The 18,865-nt window shown below is 46.1% G+C and overlaps 1 gene segment (V, D, J or C); it reads right to left on the bottom strand.

Moving 5' to 3' along the window:
* Window positions 1–10,294: 10,294 nt before the first annotated feature.
* LOC138809873 (T cell receptor beta constant 1-like) lies at window positions 10,295–16,101 on the bottom strand. The segment is given in 5 exon segments: window positions 10,295–10,510; window positions 10,786–10,892; window positions 11,045–11,062; window positions 11,515–11,901; window positions 15,972–16,101. Coding segments are annotated over 5 exon segments (615 nt in total).
* Window positions 16,102–18,865: the final 2,764 nt, after the last annotated feature.

Below are 18,865 nucleotides of genomic sequence, written 5' to 3'. Positions count from 1 at the left end.
CCTTTAAGATATTCAGCAAAGTGCTGGCAAACATCATGGTGGAGACAATACTTTTCACTAGATTTAGCAAAATTCTTTAACTAGCTCCAGATAACACTTCCAACTAGATTTTGCAGTATCTGATTCCAAGCAAGAGAGTTGGTTTGAGTAGAAATGAGGAGACATCTGTAAATATAAACTCAGCCCTCCAATACAAGCTTGGTCTGATATTCCACTCCAACCACTGGGGCTTTCAGCCCCTCTAATTTTCCATTCTCTCCTGAATTGTATTCTTTCACATCATTCTTACCCAGACGGGGCAGAAAATATCAAACAAACAGACTTTACAGGTTTTAGCCACATGTGGAAAAAACTTAGTAAAATGTAGTCTCTGCAGCATGCAACCCACAGCTGAGACGTTTAGAAACTGACCGAGTTGCAGCCTGTCAATTATCCAGGCTCCCTTTCCTGCCATTCATTTGCACCTCTCATTATAAGAATAGTAGGACAGTGTGTGTTTTAGGGGGCTGTAGCGGGAGGTGGGTGGGAGTTTGGGGGAAGGTTGGTGGGAGGAAGAAATGCCTGAGTGATGTGGGTCTGAAGGAACCCCAATTGGGTCATAACAGTTACTTCAGCTGTTTGACATTCTCCACTATCTATATAATGCACCTGCTGCAGCCCCATGCGTGCGTGACCTCTAGCAGGTGTGAAAGCTACGTTAGGTGGTGGATCCTCCTCTAGAGATCCTCTCCTTTGCCCTCTGAAGTTCCTCACTGCCGGAGTGCTGGATGGAGGCCCAGGTAGAAAGAGAAGAACAGGAAGGGCTTGGGGGAGGGGGCAGGATGTGGCAAGTGTGGTTCCACTGCTGCTCAGGAGGTGGGTGGGGGGAGGGACTTTCACAAGCACCCCAGATGTGAGAGCTGGTAAATGTCAAGCCACATCCTGTTGTGACTGCCTAGGATGGAGCTAGGACAGGTTTGGCTGTTGTTACTTGGTGCTGATGTTACTCAGAGATAACCAGCCTGGCAGTCAGCACTGGCTGCAACATCCTCATTTCTGCCTTAGTCATCTGTGTTAATCCTCAAGGGCCCTGACCTGCATCTCTTCACTTCCTGGCCTTTGATCCAAGGCCATTCTCCTTAACACTCTTCACTCACCTCTCTCATTCATGGCCATAGACCTCTTCCCTGGAGGAGGTCCAGGGAGCCGGTGTCAGAATTCCTTGTGTGTCTGTTAACTGTAGGGCCTTGTCACAGCACGGTCCCATTACACCATCAGACGCCCTCTGAGATGGTCACCGAGGAGTGTGATTCCAGTGTGGGAGAGCCTAGATTCCCTACTTGCCATCCTCTTCCCTGAATCTGAGGAGCAGGGCTTGAAGACTCCTCATGGGTCATCTCCCCCTCTCCCTTCATGTCACCAAAGAGAATAGGAAAGCCCAGAGAATAAAAATGAATTGTCCAGGGCCATGTAGCTGGGGACAGTGGAAGACTAGAAGTGAATTCTCTGAGTTTTAGCAGCTCCTAGACTTCAGACAAAGCTTTGGGAACATGAACTCCTTCATGAGCTGTGGCATTCTTATAACTTTATGAACAGTTGTCTAAGAATCAATAAGGTAAAATGATCATGCCTGTAAAGGTGTGAGGATGAATGGATAAATATAATCACTAATAATAATAATCCTGTAGAAACTGGGTACATTGGTGAGGTAAAGTTGAAGAAATGTGACAGAATCGCAATACTCTGTGTTCGATCCCATCATGGAAAGAGAACTCACTCTATGCCCACAGGAAGGGGAATATGTGGCTTATAAATAGCCTGTGTGAGAAAGATCTAGAACTTTGAGTCAAAAGTGAGCTCTGAGCCAATGAGGGGGATATGGATACAAAAAGTTGAACAGTTACCCAAGCGCCCACACATAAGATCTTGAGAATAGAAAGGAGAAGCTCAGTCTTTATCCTATGTAGGTCAGAACCCACCTGGTGCAGAAGTCTTTCTGAATATCACCCCTCTAGGAAGATAGAAGGATAAAAACAAATAGAGTGTGCTCAGAAGAGAGAGGCTAGGTTGTAAAGGGTAGAAAGTACTTAAAACTATGTCTTATGAGAACAAAAAGTAAGAAACGTGGAAACATTTAACCTGGAACCACCTTTAACCCGTATTTGCTGTGTTTATGATAACAGCTAATTCACTGACACTCTGCTAAGTTGTACATATGGAGGAGATGGAATAAGTGGATGTGGCAGAGCCTTTTAGGGAAATAAAGCTGAGTCTTATTTACCCAGGGTCTCTCCATGTCTTTCTGGCTTTAAATTCCATATTTTTCTTTTTTGCAATTGAGTTCTTTTTTGGCCTATATTTTGTTTATTCTTTGGGATCATGTTTTAAAAAGTGATTATTCTGTCTTTCGTAGACTTGTAGATTCTTGCCTAAACATGAGAACCCTATATTTGGAAGGGTCAGAGAGCAGTGAGATTCATGGATAGGGTGAAATTTTTCATAGTGACTAATGTCCTACTTAGGCTGGTGGAGTGTTCCCTGGGGATGGAGTTGGGATTCAAGACTGTTACAGTGCTTCTTTACTATACAGAAAGCTGGTGATTCTGATACAAATCTCACTTGATGTGATGGGGAAGAGGGCTGAGTTATAACTGTTGGATGGCCTAGAACTTGGGCTTAGAGCCACTATTTAAACCTGTACTGTTTATATCAGCAATGAGTCTTCTCAGGACATGGTAGGGAATGAGGCCCACAAGTAGCCCAGGGCCATAGTTTCCCATCAAGACACTCATATTCACATACACAGCTACGATCAGTTGCAAAGCAAATTGATAAACTTTGTAAAAGTTACAATGGTTGATCCCATTTGAATTCCCATTTTGTTTTGCTGAACTACAGATGGTACTTGCTCATCTCTGGGCCTCATCTCTCCTAGCAGCCTTTTTAGGAGTCCAAGCACAGAAAAGACAAAAATGGATGGATGGAAATGGGCCTTGGAGAAGGCTGTAGCACAGTATATTTTCTCTGTTGGAAGGAGCTGTTTCAGAGAAGAATGGAGATTATGACAATAAATCTTAAGGAGAGGCAAGAGTTATAGGGTGGTAAGGAGCCCAAGGATTTCAGATCCACAAATACACAGAGTAAAAGGAAGAAAATCTTTCAGATTGGGGGGTGGGGAGCAGCCAATCCCAAACTAAGGGAATACTTAGTGTTTGGGGCCCAATAAGGTAGCCAAAGTTATGGATTATGGGATTTCAGGAGACCTAGGTCACCTTCTTAGAAACTACAGGAGTCTACCATAAACAATGGGAATGAACTATCAGTTTGTTGGCCAGACTTTGTAGTAATGTACAGCAGAGTGTCCTTATGTGCCACTGGGAATTATTTTCTATAGATGTAGTGGGAAGCATCCTGGCAATTCAAGTTTAAGAGGCTGGTTAGGTGAGCAGAAATCAGCTTCCACCATGGACCATTAGTTCATTTCTTATTGGATTGTTTGTTTTTTGACGGTTTAATTTTTTAAGTTCTCTGTATATTCTGGATATTAGGCCATTGTCTGATATGTACTTTGTTCTATTTTGAATTGATGCTGGTACAAATTGATCAATAAGGGTTCAATTTCAGTTTTCTGCATGTGGAGATCCAGTTTTGCCAGCACCATTTGTTGAAGAGGCTATCTTTATTCCATCCTATATTTTTAGTTCCCTTATTATTAGATGGCTAGAGGTCTATAAGTTTACTTCTGGGTCTTCTATTCTGTTCCATTGGTCTGTAGGCCTGTTTTTGTGCCAGAACCAAGCTGTTTTCATTATTATAGCACTACTATTTGCTAAGAATCACTTTTGTGATTCCCAGCCTTTTATGGTTCTATATTAATTTTTGGATTGTTTTCTCTATCTTATTGAAAAAATGATTTTGATATTTTAATGGGTTTTTCATTGAATTTGTAGATTTGGGAAGCATTGTCATTTTCATATTAATTCTGCCAATCTAGTCACATGAAGGACTTTCCACTTCCTATGTCTTCTTTGATTTCCTTCTTTAAGTTTTTATAGTTTTCACTGTAGAGGTCCTCATTGGTTAAGTTGATTCCTAGGGTTTTTTGTTTGTTTGTTTGTTTTTAACAACAAAACCCCCTATGTTTCCATTTCTAAGAGGGTTTTTTTTTTGGGGGGGGACTATCACAAATGGAGTTGCTTTCCCAATTTCAGTCTCTATCTTCTCATTGTTTGTGTACAGGAAAGCTACTGATTTTTGTGGGTTGGTTTTAAATCCTGCTATTTTACCAAAGCTTTGCATCAGTTTGAGTAGCCTGGGAGGGAAGTGTATAGAGTCTTTTAAATTTAGGATCATATCATCTGCAAACAGGGATAGTTTTACTTCTTCCTTCCCTATTTGATTCCTCCTTATGAGTCTTCTTAGAATAAGAAGTAAAAATGGCCAGTAGACTCATGAAGAAACTCTCAACATCTCTGGCCATAAAGGAAATACAAGTCAAAACAACATTTGAGATTCCACCTCTCCCCAGTTAGAATGGCCATTATCAAGAAAACAAGCAATAACAGATGCTACTGACGATGGAACCAAAATGGAACCCTAAGACACTGTTGGTAGGAATATAAACTTGTTCAACCACTTGGGAAAGCAGTATGGAGGTTCCTCAAAAATTAAACAAAGAGCTGGGCATTGGTGGCTCACACCTATAATCCCAGCTACTCAGGAGGCTGAGATCTGAGGATTGTGGTTCAAAGCAGCCCGGACAGGAAAGTCCACAAGACTCTTATCTCCAATAAACCACTCAGAAAACTGGAAGTGGTGCTGTGGTTCAAGTGGTAGAGTGTTTGCCTTGAGCTGAAGAGCTGAGGGACAGCGCCCAGGCCCAGAGTTCAAGCCCCACCCCGATCAACAAAAAAAAATTAAACATAGAGCTTCCCAGTGATCCAGCAGTTCCACTACTGAGCATTTCTCCAAAAGATTACAAACCAGGTTGCAGTAAAGCCATCAGCACAATCATGTTCATTGCAGCACTATTCACCATACCCAAGATGTGGAATCAGCCTGGATGCCCCTCAATGGTTGAGTTGATATAGAAAATGTGGTGCATATATATAGTGGAATTTTATTCATTCATGAGAAAGAATGGTATTGTACTATTTGTAAAGAAATGGAAAGACCTGGAAACAATTATGTGGAGTGAAATAAGCCAGGCCCAGAGAGACAAAGGATGCATGTTTTCCCTTATACGCAGAAGCCGGAGTTGGCTTACAAACTCATAAGTCAATATGTTGGGTGGCATGCAAATGTATACCAATGTACTTACTGAAATATGGTAGATTCAAGGGAGGACTCCAGTAGAGTAATTCCTTAGAAAGGCAAAGTCAAAGTTCACCAAAATAAACACCAGGAATCTGGTATTAGAAAGGGGTGGGGGAAAGGTCAAGGAGAAAGGGGTAGACAAATGAAAGGGACAAGAGAGGGGGAATGCAGTCAAAAATGTAATATATATTCTACAAAATTTAGAGGAGTGAGGGACAGGGTGGGTAGGGGAAGGATGGGTGAGAATGTTGAAAGGGATGTCATTGATCAAGATGCATTATATTCGTAAGCTGCTGTGTTAAATGGCAACTCCTTTGTACAACTACTTAAAGATAATTACCAAAAAAGCAAGAAAGAAAATGCTGCATTTTTGTTGTCACACACAGGACTCTGAACACCAATCTCTCACTTCTAAACCCATGCCCAGCTAGAGTCATCTTACAACATTCCTCCTACACAGGGCATTTTCAGCCATGTGTCACACCCACTGTTAGAGGTTGAGCCAGACTCTGGTTTACCCTCCCCCACTCCCCAGAACCGGTGAAGGGCTCACAGCAGGAAATGGAGCTGTTAGAATCCATAGATAGTAATTGCTCCTAGAACAACCCTATGCCCCAACCTTCCTTAGCTTAGCAGTGAGTAGTGTAGAAGAAAGATCTTTATGGATGCTAAATGAAATTGTATCTGATAAGAAATGTGTCTGACACAAAATGAAATATGGTGACAAGAAATGTTTTCTTTAGCTGGGCACTGGTGGCTCATGCCTGTAATCCTAGACAAACAAGAGGCTGAGATCTGAAGATTGTGGTTCAAAGCCTGCTCAGACAGCAAAGTCCTGGTGAGACTCATTGCCAATAAGCTAAAAAATTCTGGAAGTGACACTGTGGCTCACATGGTAGAGTTCTAGCCTTGAGTACAAAGAAGCTCAGGGAGAGCACTCAGGCCTTGAGTTCAAGCCCCAGAACCAGCAAAAAAAAAAAAAAAATGTTTTCTTCTAGGCAAGTGAAGGTGACCTGAGTAGCCCCTGCCACAGAATCTATTATTTCATAATCATTTCGTTGGCCTTTTCCTTCTTCTCATTGTCAAATAAGTCCAGGGAGGTGCTCAGCTACCCCATGGGGACCCTGGTATTCTTCTACAGATGCTATGTGTGGACCTCTTAATCAGTATGCATGGTATCTCCACATTGGTATCACTTGTAGAGTTTACTGCTCTCCTTGTCCTACATTGTGCCCACATGGTTCCTTAATGACATGAAACTCAGGTCAGCTCTAAGGTTAAAACAAGTGGACTATGGCTCCAGTCAATGAAACTTCAGTGTCCCTCATTGCAGGAATAACTCTGAACCCAATGATTGTTTCAGAAGCTTCTTCCTGGTGTCCAGAACCAGGATAGTCCTGGCTTATTGCTTTTATGCAAGTATCCTATCTGGACAGTGGATCTTTCACTCTCAATAGTATCCAAACTCATAAAAAAAAAGATATCATTGCTCTATATCTAGCCTATTTTTGCTTAGTTTATCCTCAGGAGGAATGGAGAGGAAATGATCCAGATTGATGCACTTAGATTCTTGAGAAAGAGGCAGAGGCAGAAATAGAAAAGAGGATTTTCCCTGTGTCCATGAGTTGAATATTGGGAAATGTTTGGGAGAGATGAAGAATGGGTTTTAAAGACTTGGAAAGAAAATCTTTCTTGTGTCACCTAGGGTGTTGGATGGTGATCAGGTGTTTTTATTCTTTTCTTCCTCTCTGCAAGTCTGTTAAGTCTAGTTTTCACCCTAGAGGGTGAATTGTACCCGACATTTGTTTCTCTAAAGAAGAGTCCTTTGCTCTTCATCTTGACATGGTGGCAAATCTAGGGTAAAAGGCAAGCTTCTCCTATAATCTCCTACCTGCTAGTGGATGCCTTTGATTTTGGCATCTGCAAAATGATAATCCCCAAATGACAGACCCAATTCTCCTTTTTGAAGAACTGCCTTCTTCCCTTGGTCTAACTTCACAGCTGCTCAGACCTTCAGATGTATTTTCTCAAAAACTCCTATCCTTCAACACTCCAGTTCCAGTCTCTTTTCCGTGTCCCACACACCTTATTTTTTTTCTGAAGCATTTGCTCATTATTTCATATACTCATCTCCCTCCCATCCCCACCCCCACCCTTTAGAGGAGCTACAGGAATATGTCCGCAACCTGTCCCATACAACTAAAGAGTGGGGGCATCCTTTTGTGAATGTTGGCGTAGGGCCTGATGCCTATCACCTTTGCTGTCCTGCATTTTAGTCATTATGGAAACAAACCAATACATAACAAAGGACAAAGCAACGATCAACAAAGCAACTAGTGCAGGTTGAGACTCTAGACATCGTTTAAAACTAGTGGGGGTTATCAGCATGCCACAAGCTCCCTAAGCCAACTCAACCATAAGAGTCATTCCTTCCTGGAATATGGAAACCATCTTTATGAAATCTCTCAACTCTATTTCCTGGATACTTGGTATTATGGGATCAAGAATGTCCCCCACTCAGATGTGGCCAGAAGGGAACCTTACTGCATTGTTGGTGGGAGTTTAAAGTTGTTCAACCACTTTGGAAAGTAGTATGCAGGTTCCTCAAAAGATTCCACATAGAGCTCCCCTATGACCCAGCAATCCCACTTTTTGGCATTTACCAAGTGATCACAAAGAAGACCATACTAAAGCTACCAGCACAACTATGTTTATTGCAGTATTATTTACCATAACTAAGATATGGATCCAACCCAGATGCCCCTCAGTAGATGAATGGATCAAGAAAATGTGGTATATATACACAATGGAATTCTATGCCTCCATCAGAAAGAAGGGCATTGCCCCATTTGTTAGGAAATGGAAAGGCTTGGAAAAAATTATATTAAGTGAAGTAAGCCAGGCCCAAAGAAACATAGGTCCCATGGTTTCCTTTATTTGCAATAAAACTAGTATATGTCTGGGACAAGCAGAAAAGGTTAGATAAGATGATGTTAAGTGAATGAACCCCAAGATAGGGACACAAGTGGTACCATGTGATTTTTTTGTTGCTTTGTATGTCCCTACCCCACAGTATAACCCCTGTTTTCACTGTATTTGATGTTGGTATAATTTGTGGAGTGGAAAGGAAAAAACAAATTGTTTAAATAGGGATACAGATGGACCCATTGCAACAATGAGGTGTACAAGATGCTATGTTGAATAACGAACTTTACAATTTAGGTAGGGGTGGAGGGGGTGGAGGGTATAGCTGAGGAGGTGGGAGGGAAGGGATGGTAGGGGAAAAGCAAAGGAGGAGGTAACCATGCTTGATAAGAAATGTACTCATGGGCTGGGAAGTTGGCTCAGTGGTAGAGCGCTTGCCTTGCATGCCTGAGGCCCTGGGTTAGATTCCTCAGCACCACATAAGCAAAAAAAAAAAAGCCGGAAGTGGCACTGTGGCTCAAGTGGTAGAGCGCTAGCCTTGAGCTGAAGAGCTGAGGGACAGCGCCCAGGCTGAGTTCAGGCCCCACGACCGGACCCAAAAAAAAAAAAAAAAAAAAAAGAAATGTACTCATTACCTTGCTCATATAACTGTAACCCCTTTGTACAATATTTTCACAATGAAAAACTTAATTAAAATAAAAAAAGAATGTCCCCCACTCCAACTGTGTCTAAATGGGCCCTAAATACAATGATACCTGTATCAGTAAAAGAAAGGCGGGGGGATTTACATGCAAAGACATAGAGAAGGTGGAGGCAGGAGAGATACTGACACAGGCAAGGAGTGTTGGGAATCATATGAAGGAGGAGCAAGAAAGGTTCTGTGGCACCGTCAGAGAACCTGACCCTTAATGGCATCTTTGGATTTCTGGATTCCCAAGTTGGAAGAGAAATCAGTTTCTCTTGTTCTAAACCCACTCAGGGGCACTTTGTTCTCTGGCAATTTGTCACATGGTTTAGGCATCCCTAGAAAACAAAAACACTGAGGAGTTGGAGGCACCTGCTGTTGCTGTAGTACTTCCCCTAGAGGTCAGAAGCAGTCACTTAAGGTCACTGTGACTCCAGGAGCAAGCACGCCATCCTGGTCACTGCTTTGTACAACAATCACTGCCTTCATCGTTAGAAGAAAGAGTGGCTTGATTGCTTTAGCCGGCATTTGTTCTACGAACTATATAGCTTCTACAACTGTGAAATAGAGAGGTCAATACTTGCTTCTATGGTCTTTGGGGGGATCAAATGGGACAGTGCATGTGCCAAGGAACCAGACTCGACCCAGCTCACGTCCTAGGCCTTCCTTCTGGAATACGTTTCTCCCCACCCTTAGTGTAGAGTTTTGCTACCATGAAAGTGCCATGATCAGGTGTGTGCCCAGCCTTGGAGTGGTCTGGTCTCCATCTGTGAGCCAGAGGAGCCCAGTGGAAGGGCTTCTCCCCATCTGCCACCTCAGCCCCACCCTCCCCTCACCCAGGGCCTGGCCCATGCGCCCTGCTCCCAAGAGACAACCTGCACTTGAGGAATCACTTTTCTCCACTCAGGGCCTTATCTAGGATCCCAGCCTAGAGGCACAGAGAAACTCAAACCTTAAGCTCAAATCCTTAAACAATTATGCTGGAGGGTGTTAAGGATAGACACAGATCTAAGATCTAAAGCTATAGCAATTAACCCTTGACCCTGGAACTAATCAAAGGGCTATTGTAACCTTGGGCTATTGTAACCAACCTTAGGCTAGTCTAACCTTTTGTCTTAATGTTAGCAAGTGTTAGGGTTCCCTGTGCTCCTCCTTCAGTATCAGTTTTCCAGAGCCCAGCCCTTGCTCTTCAAACTCTCTATTCTGGGGACCTGGGATGTCTAGATGTCTGGGGACCTCCATCAGGTGGCCCAGAGGGAAGCCAAGTGGAGAAGAGGTGGAGTAGTCACTGTGCGGCAGAGGAGACGGTGCCTTCTCAGACCAGAAGGGAATCGAGCGAAGGGCAGGACACCAGACTCACTTGAGGAGACACAACCAAGCTCAGCATTTCTATTCAGCATCATTTATTCTGTGGCTGATTCACAGCTGGGATCCCAGTGCATGGGACGCAATCTGGAAGGATGCAGATACCCATGTCGGGAGGGGAGAGAGAAGAATTTCTTACAAACACAGATTAGAGGGCAGGTACAGGAGGAGCCAGAGAGTGGTTGAAGAGGACCTCAGGCTGAACAACAGCAGCTTGCCTCAGGAGTTCTTCTTCTTGACCTGAGTAACAGAGGACATGGTTAGGGCCTAGACGGCAAGGAGCACTAGAAGTGAGGCCGGGGTCTAGTTCTGAGGAGGATTCATTGGTTGTTCTCATCCCCCAGTGCTATATTCCATAATGACACCATAGATTCTTTTCTAGGTCTGTGGTCCTTTCTGGTCTCTTTGAGATGTCAGGATACATGGCAAGCACCGATTGTGAGATCCCCTATGTCCTATAGCAATGGTCCACACCTTCCTCCCAATCAACTGCCCTGAGCTGTCCTCCTCCTTACCGTGGCCATCAGGACAAGGATGCTGACCAGCACAGCATACAGGGTGGCCTTCCCCAAGAGGATCTCATAAAGGATGGTGGCCGACAGGACCCCTTGCTGATAGGTTGCTGTGGGAAGGAGAGAGAGCAGGTAGGTACCTAAGAGAGGCAGTTTCCCATTCCATTGTGTCTATAGATTCTCTGGGCCTTTTTTTTTTTTTTTTTTTAAGAAAAAGAGTCAAAGCCATAGACATGGGAGAGAAAAGGAGAGGCTCACTCACCTGAGGTGATGCCACAGTCTGAAAGAAAAAATGGAGAGAGAATGGGTAAGAAAATGCCATTTCTTAGGAACACCGAACCTTAAATCATAATGCTTTAAAGTCAGGTTCATAGATCATGTATGGCAGACAGTGAAAAGCCCGGGCACTTCCTTCCTCATGCTGGTCCAGTACAGGGACCGCGTCACTATGAACTTAAAACACTAGAACCATCCATGGGACTGGGAGACACAGAGGCCGCACTGCATGGTTGATCATGCACGTTTTAGCACAGCATCTGGGGACTGATTGGGTCTGAGTTGCCCTGATCAGCTTCAAAGAGCCAGGAAATCCATGTCATGCTTTGCTGACACTGAGGCTTGTATATCTATGTCTTCTCCTCCATGTACCCTTGACCTCCATCTGGATCTATCCGCTTCCCTCTGACGCTACTTCTGCTCAGGCTCCGATCCGGTAGGCCAGCCCCCACTCACCTGCCCTGCCCTGCATCTCAGCACTGATGTTCTGGGTGACAGGCTTGGCCTTATCGTAGGTCCACTCATCTTCCTCCTCCAGCCCAAAGAACTGGACTTGGCAGCGGAAGTGGTTGCGAGGATTGTGCCAGAAGGCGGCCGAGACCCTCAGGCGGCTGCTCAGGCAGTAGGTGGAGTCGCTGACATTGGGGTACTCGTGGTAGGGCTGAGGGTCCGTGCTGACCCCACTGTGCACCTCCTTCCCATTCACCCACCAGGTCAGCTCCACGTGGTCGGGGTAGAAGCCCGTGGCCAGGCACACGAGGGTGGCCTTTTGTTTCTGTGCGATCTCTGCTTCTGATGGCTCAAACACGTTGACTGTGGGTGGGGTCACCTTGCTCAGGTCCTCTGGAAAGTGAAGAGGGTTGAAAGCAGGGCTGAGCTGAGGGATGGGATGGCCTGGTATGGGGCTGTGTGTGTGTTTGTGTGTGTGTGTGTGTGTGTGTGTGTGTGTGTGTGTGTGTGTGTTAGTGAAAGAGAGAAAGGCGATCCCCCTCAGAGAGAGTCATAATCAAATCATGTGTCATAGACGCTATTTGCTTCAGGCTCACTGTTCCATTCCTATTTGAAATTCTCCCTGTTTCATAATTGCCTGTGCTCAGCCTATGGACAGGCAGTGTTCATTCTTCTACAATTCCTCTGAGGCTGCATTCTGGGCAGTGTCCTTTGAATGACATTATTTGGTTTTTCCTCCATCAAAGCTTGACTGTCTATATCTCACCATGTTTTATAACTGTTAGTTAAACAAAGCTATTTGTAGATGTCAGAATAGCAGGATCTAAATTTGCATTGACCTTGCTCAGCCAAGTGACTTTGGGACAGTTTCTTTAATGCCTGCAATTTTGTTTTTCTTCTGGCTGATTGTGAAGTGAGGACATTAACTTTCCTAAACGGGTACAAAGATAAATATGTAAAGATTAAAAATATCTCTTCATGGGGTTGGGAAGGTGGCTCAGTGGTAGAGCGCTTGCCTTGCATGCATGAGGCCCTGGGTTCGATTCCTCAGCACCACATAAGCAGAAAAATGCCAGAAATGGTGCTGTGGCTCAAGTGGTAGAGCATTAGCCTTGAGCTGAAGAGCTCAGGGACAGCGCCCAGGCCCAGAGTTCAGGCCCCACAACTGACAAAAAAAAGAAAAGAAAAGAATGTCTCCTCCTAAGTCAGGTCATTTGTATCTGACGCTACAGAGTGAAAGAATAAAGAGAAATTTTGGATGAGAGACATTTGTTGGGAGAGGGCCTTCTTCTTCTTCTTCTTCTTCTTCTTCTTCTTTTTTTTTTTGTCAGTCATGGGGCTTTAACTCAGCTCAAGGTGAGTGCTCTACCACTTGAGACACAATGCCACTTCTGGTTTTCTGGTGGTTAATTGGAGATAAGGAGTTTCACAGACTTTCCTGCTTACACTTTCCTGCCTAGGCTGGCTTTGAACTGTGATCCTCAGATCTCAGCCTCCTGAGTAGCTAAGATTACAGGTGTGAGCCACCGGTGCCCAGCAAGAGAGAGCTTTCTTTAGTTCATAATAAACAGAAGATATGTTTTTGCTTTCATATGGGAACATTCTGGGCTGAAGTTTGTGAGAATGTGAGGTTTCTGACACTTGGTGGCATGTGATCTGTCCTATCCTTTGCCCTGCCTGAGTTTCCAGCCTGTTGTTTGTTCTTCATTTTTTTTGTTTTGTGTTTTTTTTTTTTTGGTCAGTTTTGGGGCTTGAACTCTGGGCCTGGGCGCTGTCCCTCAGCTCTTCAGCTCAAGGCTAGTGCTCTACCACTTGAGCCACAGCACCACTTCTGACTTTTTCTTTTTACGTGGTGCTGAGGAATAGAACCCAGAGCCTCATGCATACAAGGCAAGTGCTCTACCACTGAGGCACCTTCCCAGCCCTTTTTCATTGTTTATTTTTATTTTTGCTTCTAAGCAGTTATGTTAAAATGAAGAGATATCTTTTGAATAAAACCTAATCACAATCTCTGGGACTATGGAGAAAATGTATTCTGCTCCTTTCTATTCTATGGGTCTGACGTCCTTCCAGGGCCTATGTGACAGGCATGCAATTGCATGCTCACTGTAGGGGACCATGGGCTTAGGAGGGCCTGCTTCTCCTTTAATGCTCTGCTGCTGCCATTTTGGAATTCTGAATGAGATTTTTTTGTTTGTTTTTTCAGAAGCCTTTACATTTTCATTTTGGTCTGGGCTCTCAAATTTCATAGCTTCCTGCCTCTATCTCATTCATCTTCCTTTCTTCATGTCCTACTTTGCTAATTAGTTATGTGACCTGGTCTTTATGGGCTACGTGTAGGCTGATATGGTAATGATTGCACTTCTATGTACATCTTCACTGCTTGGCACTCTCTCTCTCTCTCTCTCTCTCTCTCTCTCTCTCTCTCTCTCTCTCTCTCTCTCTCTCTCTCTCTCTCTCTCTCTCTCTCTCTCTCTCTCTCCTAGCCTTCCAGGGGCATTTGTTCAGTGTACCTCTCTGACCCCTTTCTCTTAGCAAACACTCAGTACCTATCATGAAAAAGTTCGACATGTTTGAACCCCACGTTCTATTCCCTACTAAATTTATCTAAGCCATGGACACAATAAGTACAAGCAGAACCTCATTTAAACCCCAAAGCATTGTCCAGACAACTCCAGGGCAAGGCTGGAGTCATATGCTTCTGAAGCTACGGTTCCCTGCAGGGTGCATGTTTGGTGGTGGTGGTGATGGTGCCTGCGGCTTGCCTGTGTGTGTGTCAGCATGCTGGCACACTGCTCTTGGTATGAGCTCTGCTGGGTGGGGGGACTAGCCTCAGGGAATACTATGAAGTTTCTCTTCCCAACCCAACTCTCACTTATGGTCATCCTCTCCATTTCTATGCTCATAGAAACTGAGGTTCACATACCCACTTATCCCAAATCAGCGAATCCCCAAAAGCTAGCACCAGAACAACCCCAGCTGGCTCTAAACTTTTAGACCTCTCCATCCTAGCTGGCCACAAGAACCTAGTTTGGACACACTAAAGTATGGCTGAGCCTGATTGGATCCAATTGAACAACATAGATTTGATTCTCTTTGGTGATGTTTAAGTTCCTCTCTGGTCTTTGAGAACTTAAAGGCAGAGCCCCCGCCTTTTAGCCTGCGTTTGTGCTGGATCAACTCTGTACGATCTGCACTGTCTCACCTGGAATACGGAGTATGAGTGACAGTCATTTCGAGCTAGCCAGGACAGGGGTGCATCTAGGGGTGAATGCACCCCAGTGGCTGAGGTTTGTCTCCTGAGCTTGGGTCAGTGTCTGTCGGTGCCCAGCCATGGGCAAGCATGTCTGCCTCTCCAAGGACCTCAAACTTAAGAAAGTGGTGGAGAGGGCGAGGGGGGAGCCCCCTTTGTCCCCTGTAGGGGTCCGGACCTCGGACGCCCCGGTCTCCGACAGACCCCACCCAGTCCAGGAAGCAGAAAGCGAAGGTCAAGTTGCATGACCGACCGGTCGGCCCCCCCCCCCCATCGCAAGTTCTACGCGGGTCCCCAACCCAACTCCATCCCGCGCCCCCCATCTCCTCCGCCAGAAACCCAAAGGCCGGCGAACGCAGGATCTTACCTATGACCGTGAGCCTGGTGCCCGGGCCGAAATGCTGCTCGTAGGAGCACGCAGACACAGCCCCTCACGCAAACCTGAGCAGCTCGCACCCGCCGCGCGAACCCCGGGAGGCGAACGAACGCGCAGGGCGGGGAAACAGCTGCGGAGCAGCCGGGGATCCGGTGGGGGCCGCCTTCCCTCCCCGCCCGGCCGTGCGCCCCCGAGACTCCTTCCCTCCCCGCCCGGCCGTGCGCCCCCGAGACTCCTTCCCTCCCCGCCCGGCCATGCGCCCCGGAGACTCACCCAGCACCGTTAACCGGCTGCCGGCCCCGAAAGTCAGAGTGGCTGTGGATCACAGCCCCGGGGCTCCCCACAAAAACCCGACCCTAGCTCCACTCGCCGCCGTTCCCCGCCTCGAGAGACCCCAGCTCACCCAGCGCCGGGAGCCGCGTGCCTGCCCCCAGGTACTGGCTCTCTTGGTGATCACCGGCTCTGATCCCAGCACTAGACCCCACCCCGCCATCGTCCCCTCTTACCCAGCACCGAGAGCCGAGTACCAGCACCGAAGTACTGAGTGTCTTGGCTCACAGCCCCTGGGCACGGTACAAAAACAAACCCCAGCCATCCCCGCGTCCCGGAGCGCCCCTGGTTCCCGGTTCCCAGAGCGCCCCACTTACCTAGCACCCGCAGCCGGGTTCCTGGGCCAAAATACTGAGTCTCTGAGTTCACAGCCTCCAGGCCCAGGACAAAAACCACAGTGGTCCCAGCCCCAGCTCTGCTCCCCACCAAGCCCCCAGCCCCCCGTCCTGGCTCTCCCAGCCCCAGCCCCCGTCCTCTGGCCCAGGCACCTCACCACCTTCTTACCCAGCACGGACAGCTTGGTGCCATCTCCAAAGAACAACTGTCCCGTGTTCACACAGCCCCGGGAACCCTGGTGCAAACCCATGCCTTCAGCCCACCCTCCCCTAGAGGGAATCGTCCAGGCTGAATTAACCCTCAGGCCTCTTCACAGGGCCTTACCTGCCTTCTTACCTAGCACAGTGAGATGGGTCCCTGGGCCAAAGAATTGCTCAGCAAAGGACCACAGAGCGAAGGGGCTGACAAGAATTCCAACTCCATCCCTACCTCCCTTAGCAGCAGAGGCCCCCACCCTCGCCTGCCTGGCCTGCTCTCTTCCCACCTTGAGAACTTAGAGGAAGCATAGCCATCTGGACAGCGCACAGGGTAGATGTGTAGTGGACAGCCAACTTTTAGGGGGACACCGAACTTGAAGTCGGAAGGGGCTAGGGGTGGGGATGGGGTGGTCTGGAATGGGGAAATGTTACAAGCCAGCCTCATGGTTTACTACTTATGTAACCTGTAACGTTGTGACCTCAGTTTCTTCATCTGAAAAATGGGTTCCTTTTTTTTCACCTCCAAGGGGTTGGATTTTATGAGTTCTTAATACGTGGTGCTTGCAAAGGCCAACTTGATGAAAGGGGCGGACCGGTGATCCTACTTTGCTGCCTTGGTCCACATATTCCTGGGAAGGTTGTCTGGGCAGAGAGATAGATGCACAGGTATTGCAGGTCCAGACCTTAAGGCCTGGCTGGTCAGGGACCAACTTCACAAACTGTTCACCATCCTGTAACCGCATTCACCGGTCTGGAAGAGGCTGTTTTCTAGGGCAGAGCTTTTTGTAAAAGCTCCTCTTTCACTTGAATCATCGTGCGCCCCCCCCCACTCCCCACAATGTTACACTATGATACAAAAATATTTCCTCCCCCCCCCACCTCCCTCCCCTAATCCCTGGGCAGGGGCCGGAAGCACAGATGGCAGAGTTTAGACTGACTGAGGGAGGCTGGGCAGAGAATTGCAGGGGTAAATCTCAAGTGGGGAGGGGCTTGGGACTAGTGGTGGTGATGGTGGTGAAGGAGGCAGGGAGCTCCATTCGGGGACATTCATCACCCTGGGAGACCTTCTATGTCACTGGGGCTCCCCACTGGAGCCCACCTGCTCAGACTGGCATTTATAGGGAGGTAGGTGGGAGGAGCTACGGGTGCAAAGGCTGTGTGAACAGGGGAACTCACAAAATAGGGATGGCAGCTTATGACCCACGGACAAACAAACAGAAATGATGATCATTTCCTGGGCAAAGTCCAAATTCTGCATTCATTTATCCTACAAATACCTGGTGAATACCTACTGTGTGTGTCATGCCCCATAGAGGTTGTAAATGGATGAATCTGCCTTCAGAGTCATATACAGACCTGAATTTTCAGCCTTGATTGTGATTACTCCTCTCTCTGAGACTTGCACCAAGCTAAATGAATGTCCCTAGAAGAAGCTGGCCATGTTTGGGTTTTTATTCGTGCCTCTGGCTGGCGTGAACATCTGCTAGAGTGGACAACTGAGATCAATCCTTCCTTTGGAGAGTTTGCCACCTCCTCAGACTCTTCCCTGAGTACCTCAGCCAGACACTGAGCACTAATGACTGACTGCAGTTTAGTGGACAGCTCACATTGGGGTTTCAGAGCATGGCCTTATATTTCAGTGCGTTCTGTTCATGACTGAAGCCCCTTTATGAATAATTGGAGCATTAATTCAGATACATATAAATATACTTTTTTCTTGGAAATTGGTAGCAACACATTGCAGTATGCTATATGTTCAGTTAGTGGGTAAGTGAATGCATATGTGTGATCACATATATTTATATGGGTGCATATATATATATGTATGTTTTCCTTGACACGCTTTTGAAACATGTATGTGTTATAACAGAGAATGTTGTAAATGGAAGAGTAGATAGCTATTTCAGGAAGGCTTTATGGCGATTCCTGCAGCTGAATTGGTTCACTTTGGGTATACATATTTCTTGGCTGATTTCTTAAACAACTCACCTGAGGTGTACTCTGAACCAAGTTTATCATTCCATTATTTCAGGGATGCTATTATGAAATGTGTTCTTGTTTTCAAGGACTCCTAGTCAAGTGCAGATATCAGAAAAAACATAGTTTTTTTTTTTTTTTTTACCAAGTGTGATAAGTGTCATGGATGAAGTCTGCATTCAGCACTAGGATGGCAAAATACAGAATGTGTTTAATCTAGTCTCAGGAGAAGAAGTGGGAGGTATGGGGAGTAATAAGGGGCCAGAGAAGGCTTTACTGTCGTTTTTTTTGTTGGTTGTGTGACTCAAACTCAGGGCCTGGATACTGTCCCTGAGATTTTTGATCAAAGCTAGTGCTCTACCACTTTGAGCCACAGCTCCACTTCTGGTTTTCTGGTGGTTAATTGGAGATAAGAGGCTTACAGATACTGCCCAGGTTGGCTTTGAACCACTATCCCCAGACACTGAGGTCAAATCTCTAGGGCAAGGTGGGGATTACTATGGGGAGGGAAGGCACTGAGTAGCTCTAGATGCAGATGGCCTGATGATAAAATAAGCTCAGGCTTCAGGAATGACAGCAGCAGGGAGAGTGTGGGTTAAATCAGTAGAGTTCATTATCAGATCTTCAGGACACCTGAAGGATGGGGACCATGTCACCATGGTGACAATGACACATCAGAGAGCTTTTGAAGGATGTCTAGAAGTTGGAAGAGGGATGATTCTCAGTATTAGAAAACTTTACTGTATTTCCAGGAGTTTTGAGGGACACGTTCACAGTTTTCTAACTCACTAGAGAAAGATTTATCAATGGAGTGGTAACTTAAACTGGAAGATGCATCATCCATTGGAAATAAGTTTCCAAATCAAGGGCATGCTCTCATTCTCAGCT

The sequence above is a fragment of the Dipodomys merriami genome, unplaced genomic scaffold (assembly GCF_024711535.1).
Source record: "Dipodomys merriami isolate MVZ:Mamm:240054 unplaced genomic scaffold, mDipMer1.0.p SCAF_5, whole genome shotgun sequence".
Classification (NCBI taxonomy): Eukaryota; Metazoa; Chordata; class Mammalia; order Rodentia; family Heteromyidae; genus Dipodomys; species Dipodomys merriami.
This window is presented reverse-complemented; position numbering and strand designations above follow the sequence as displayed.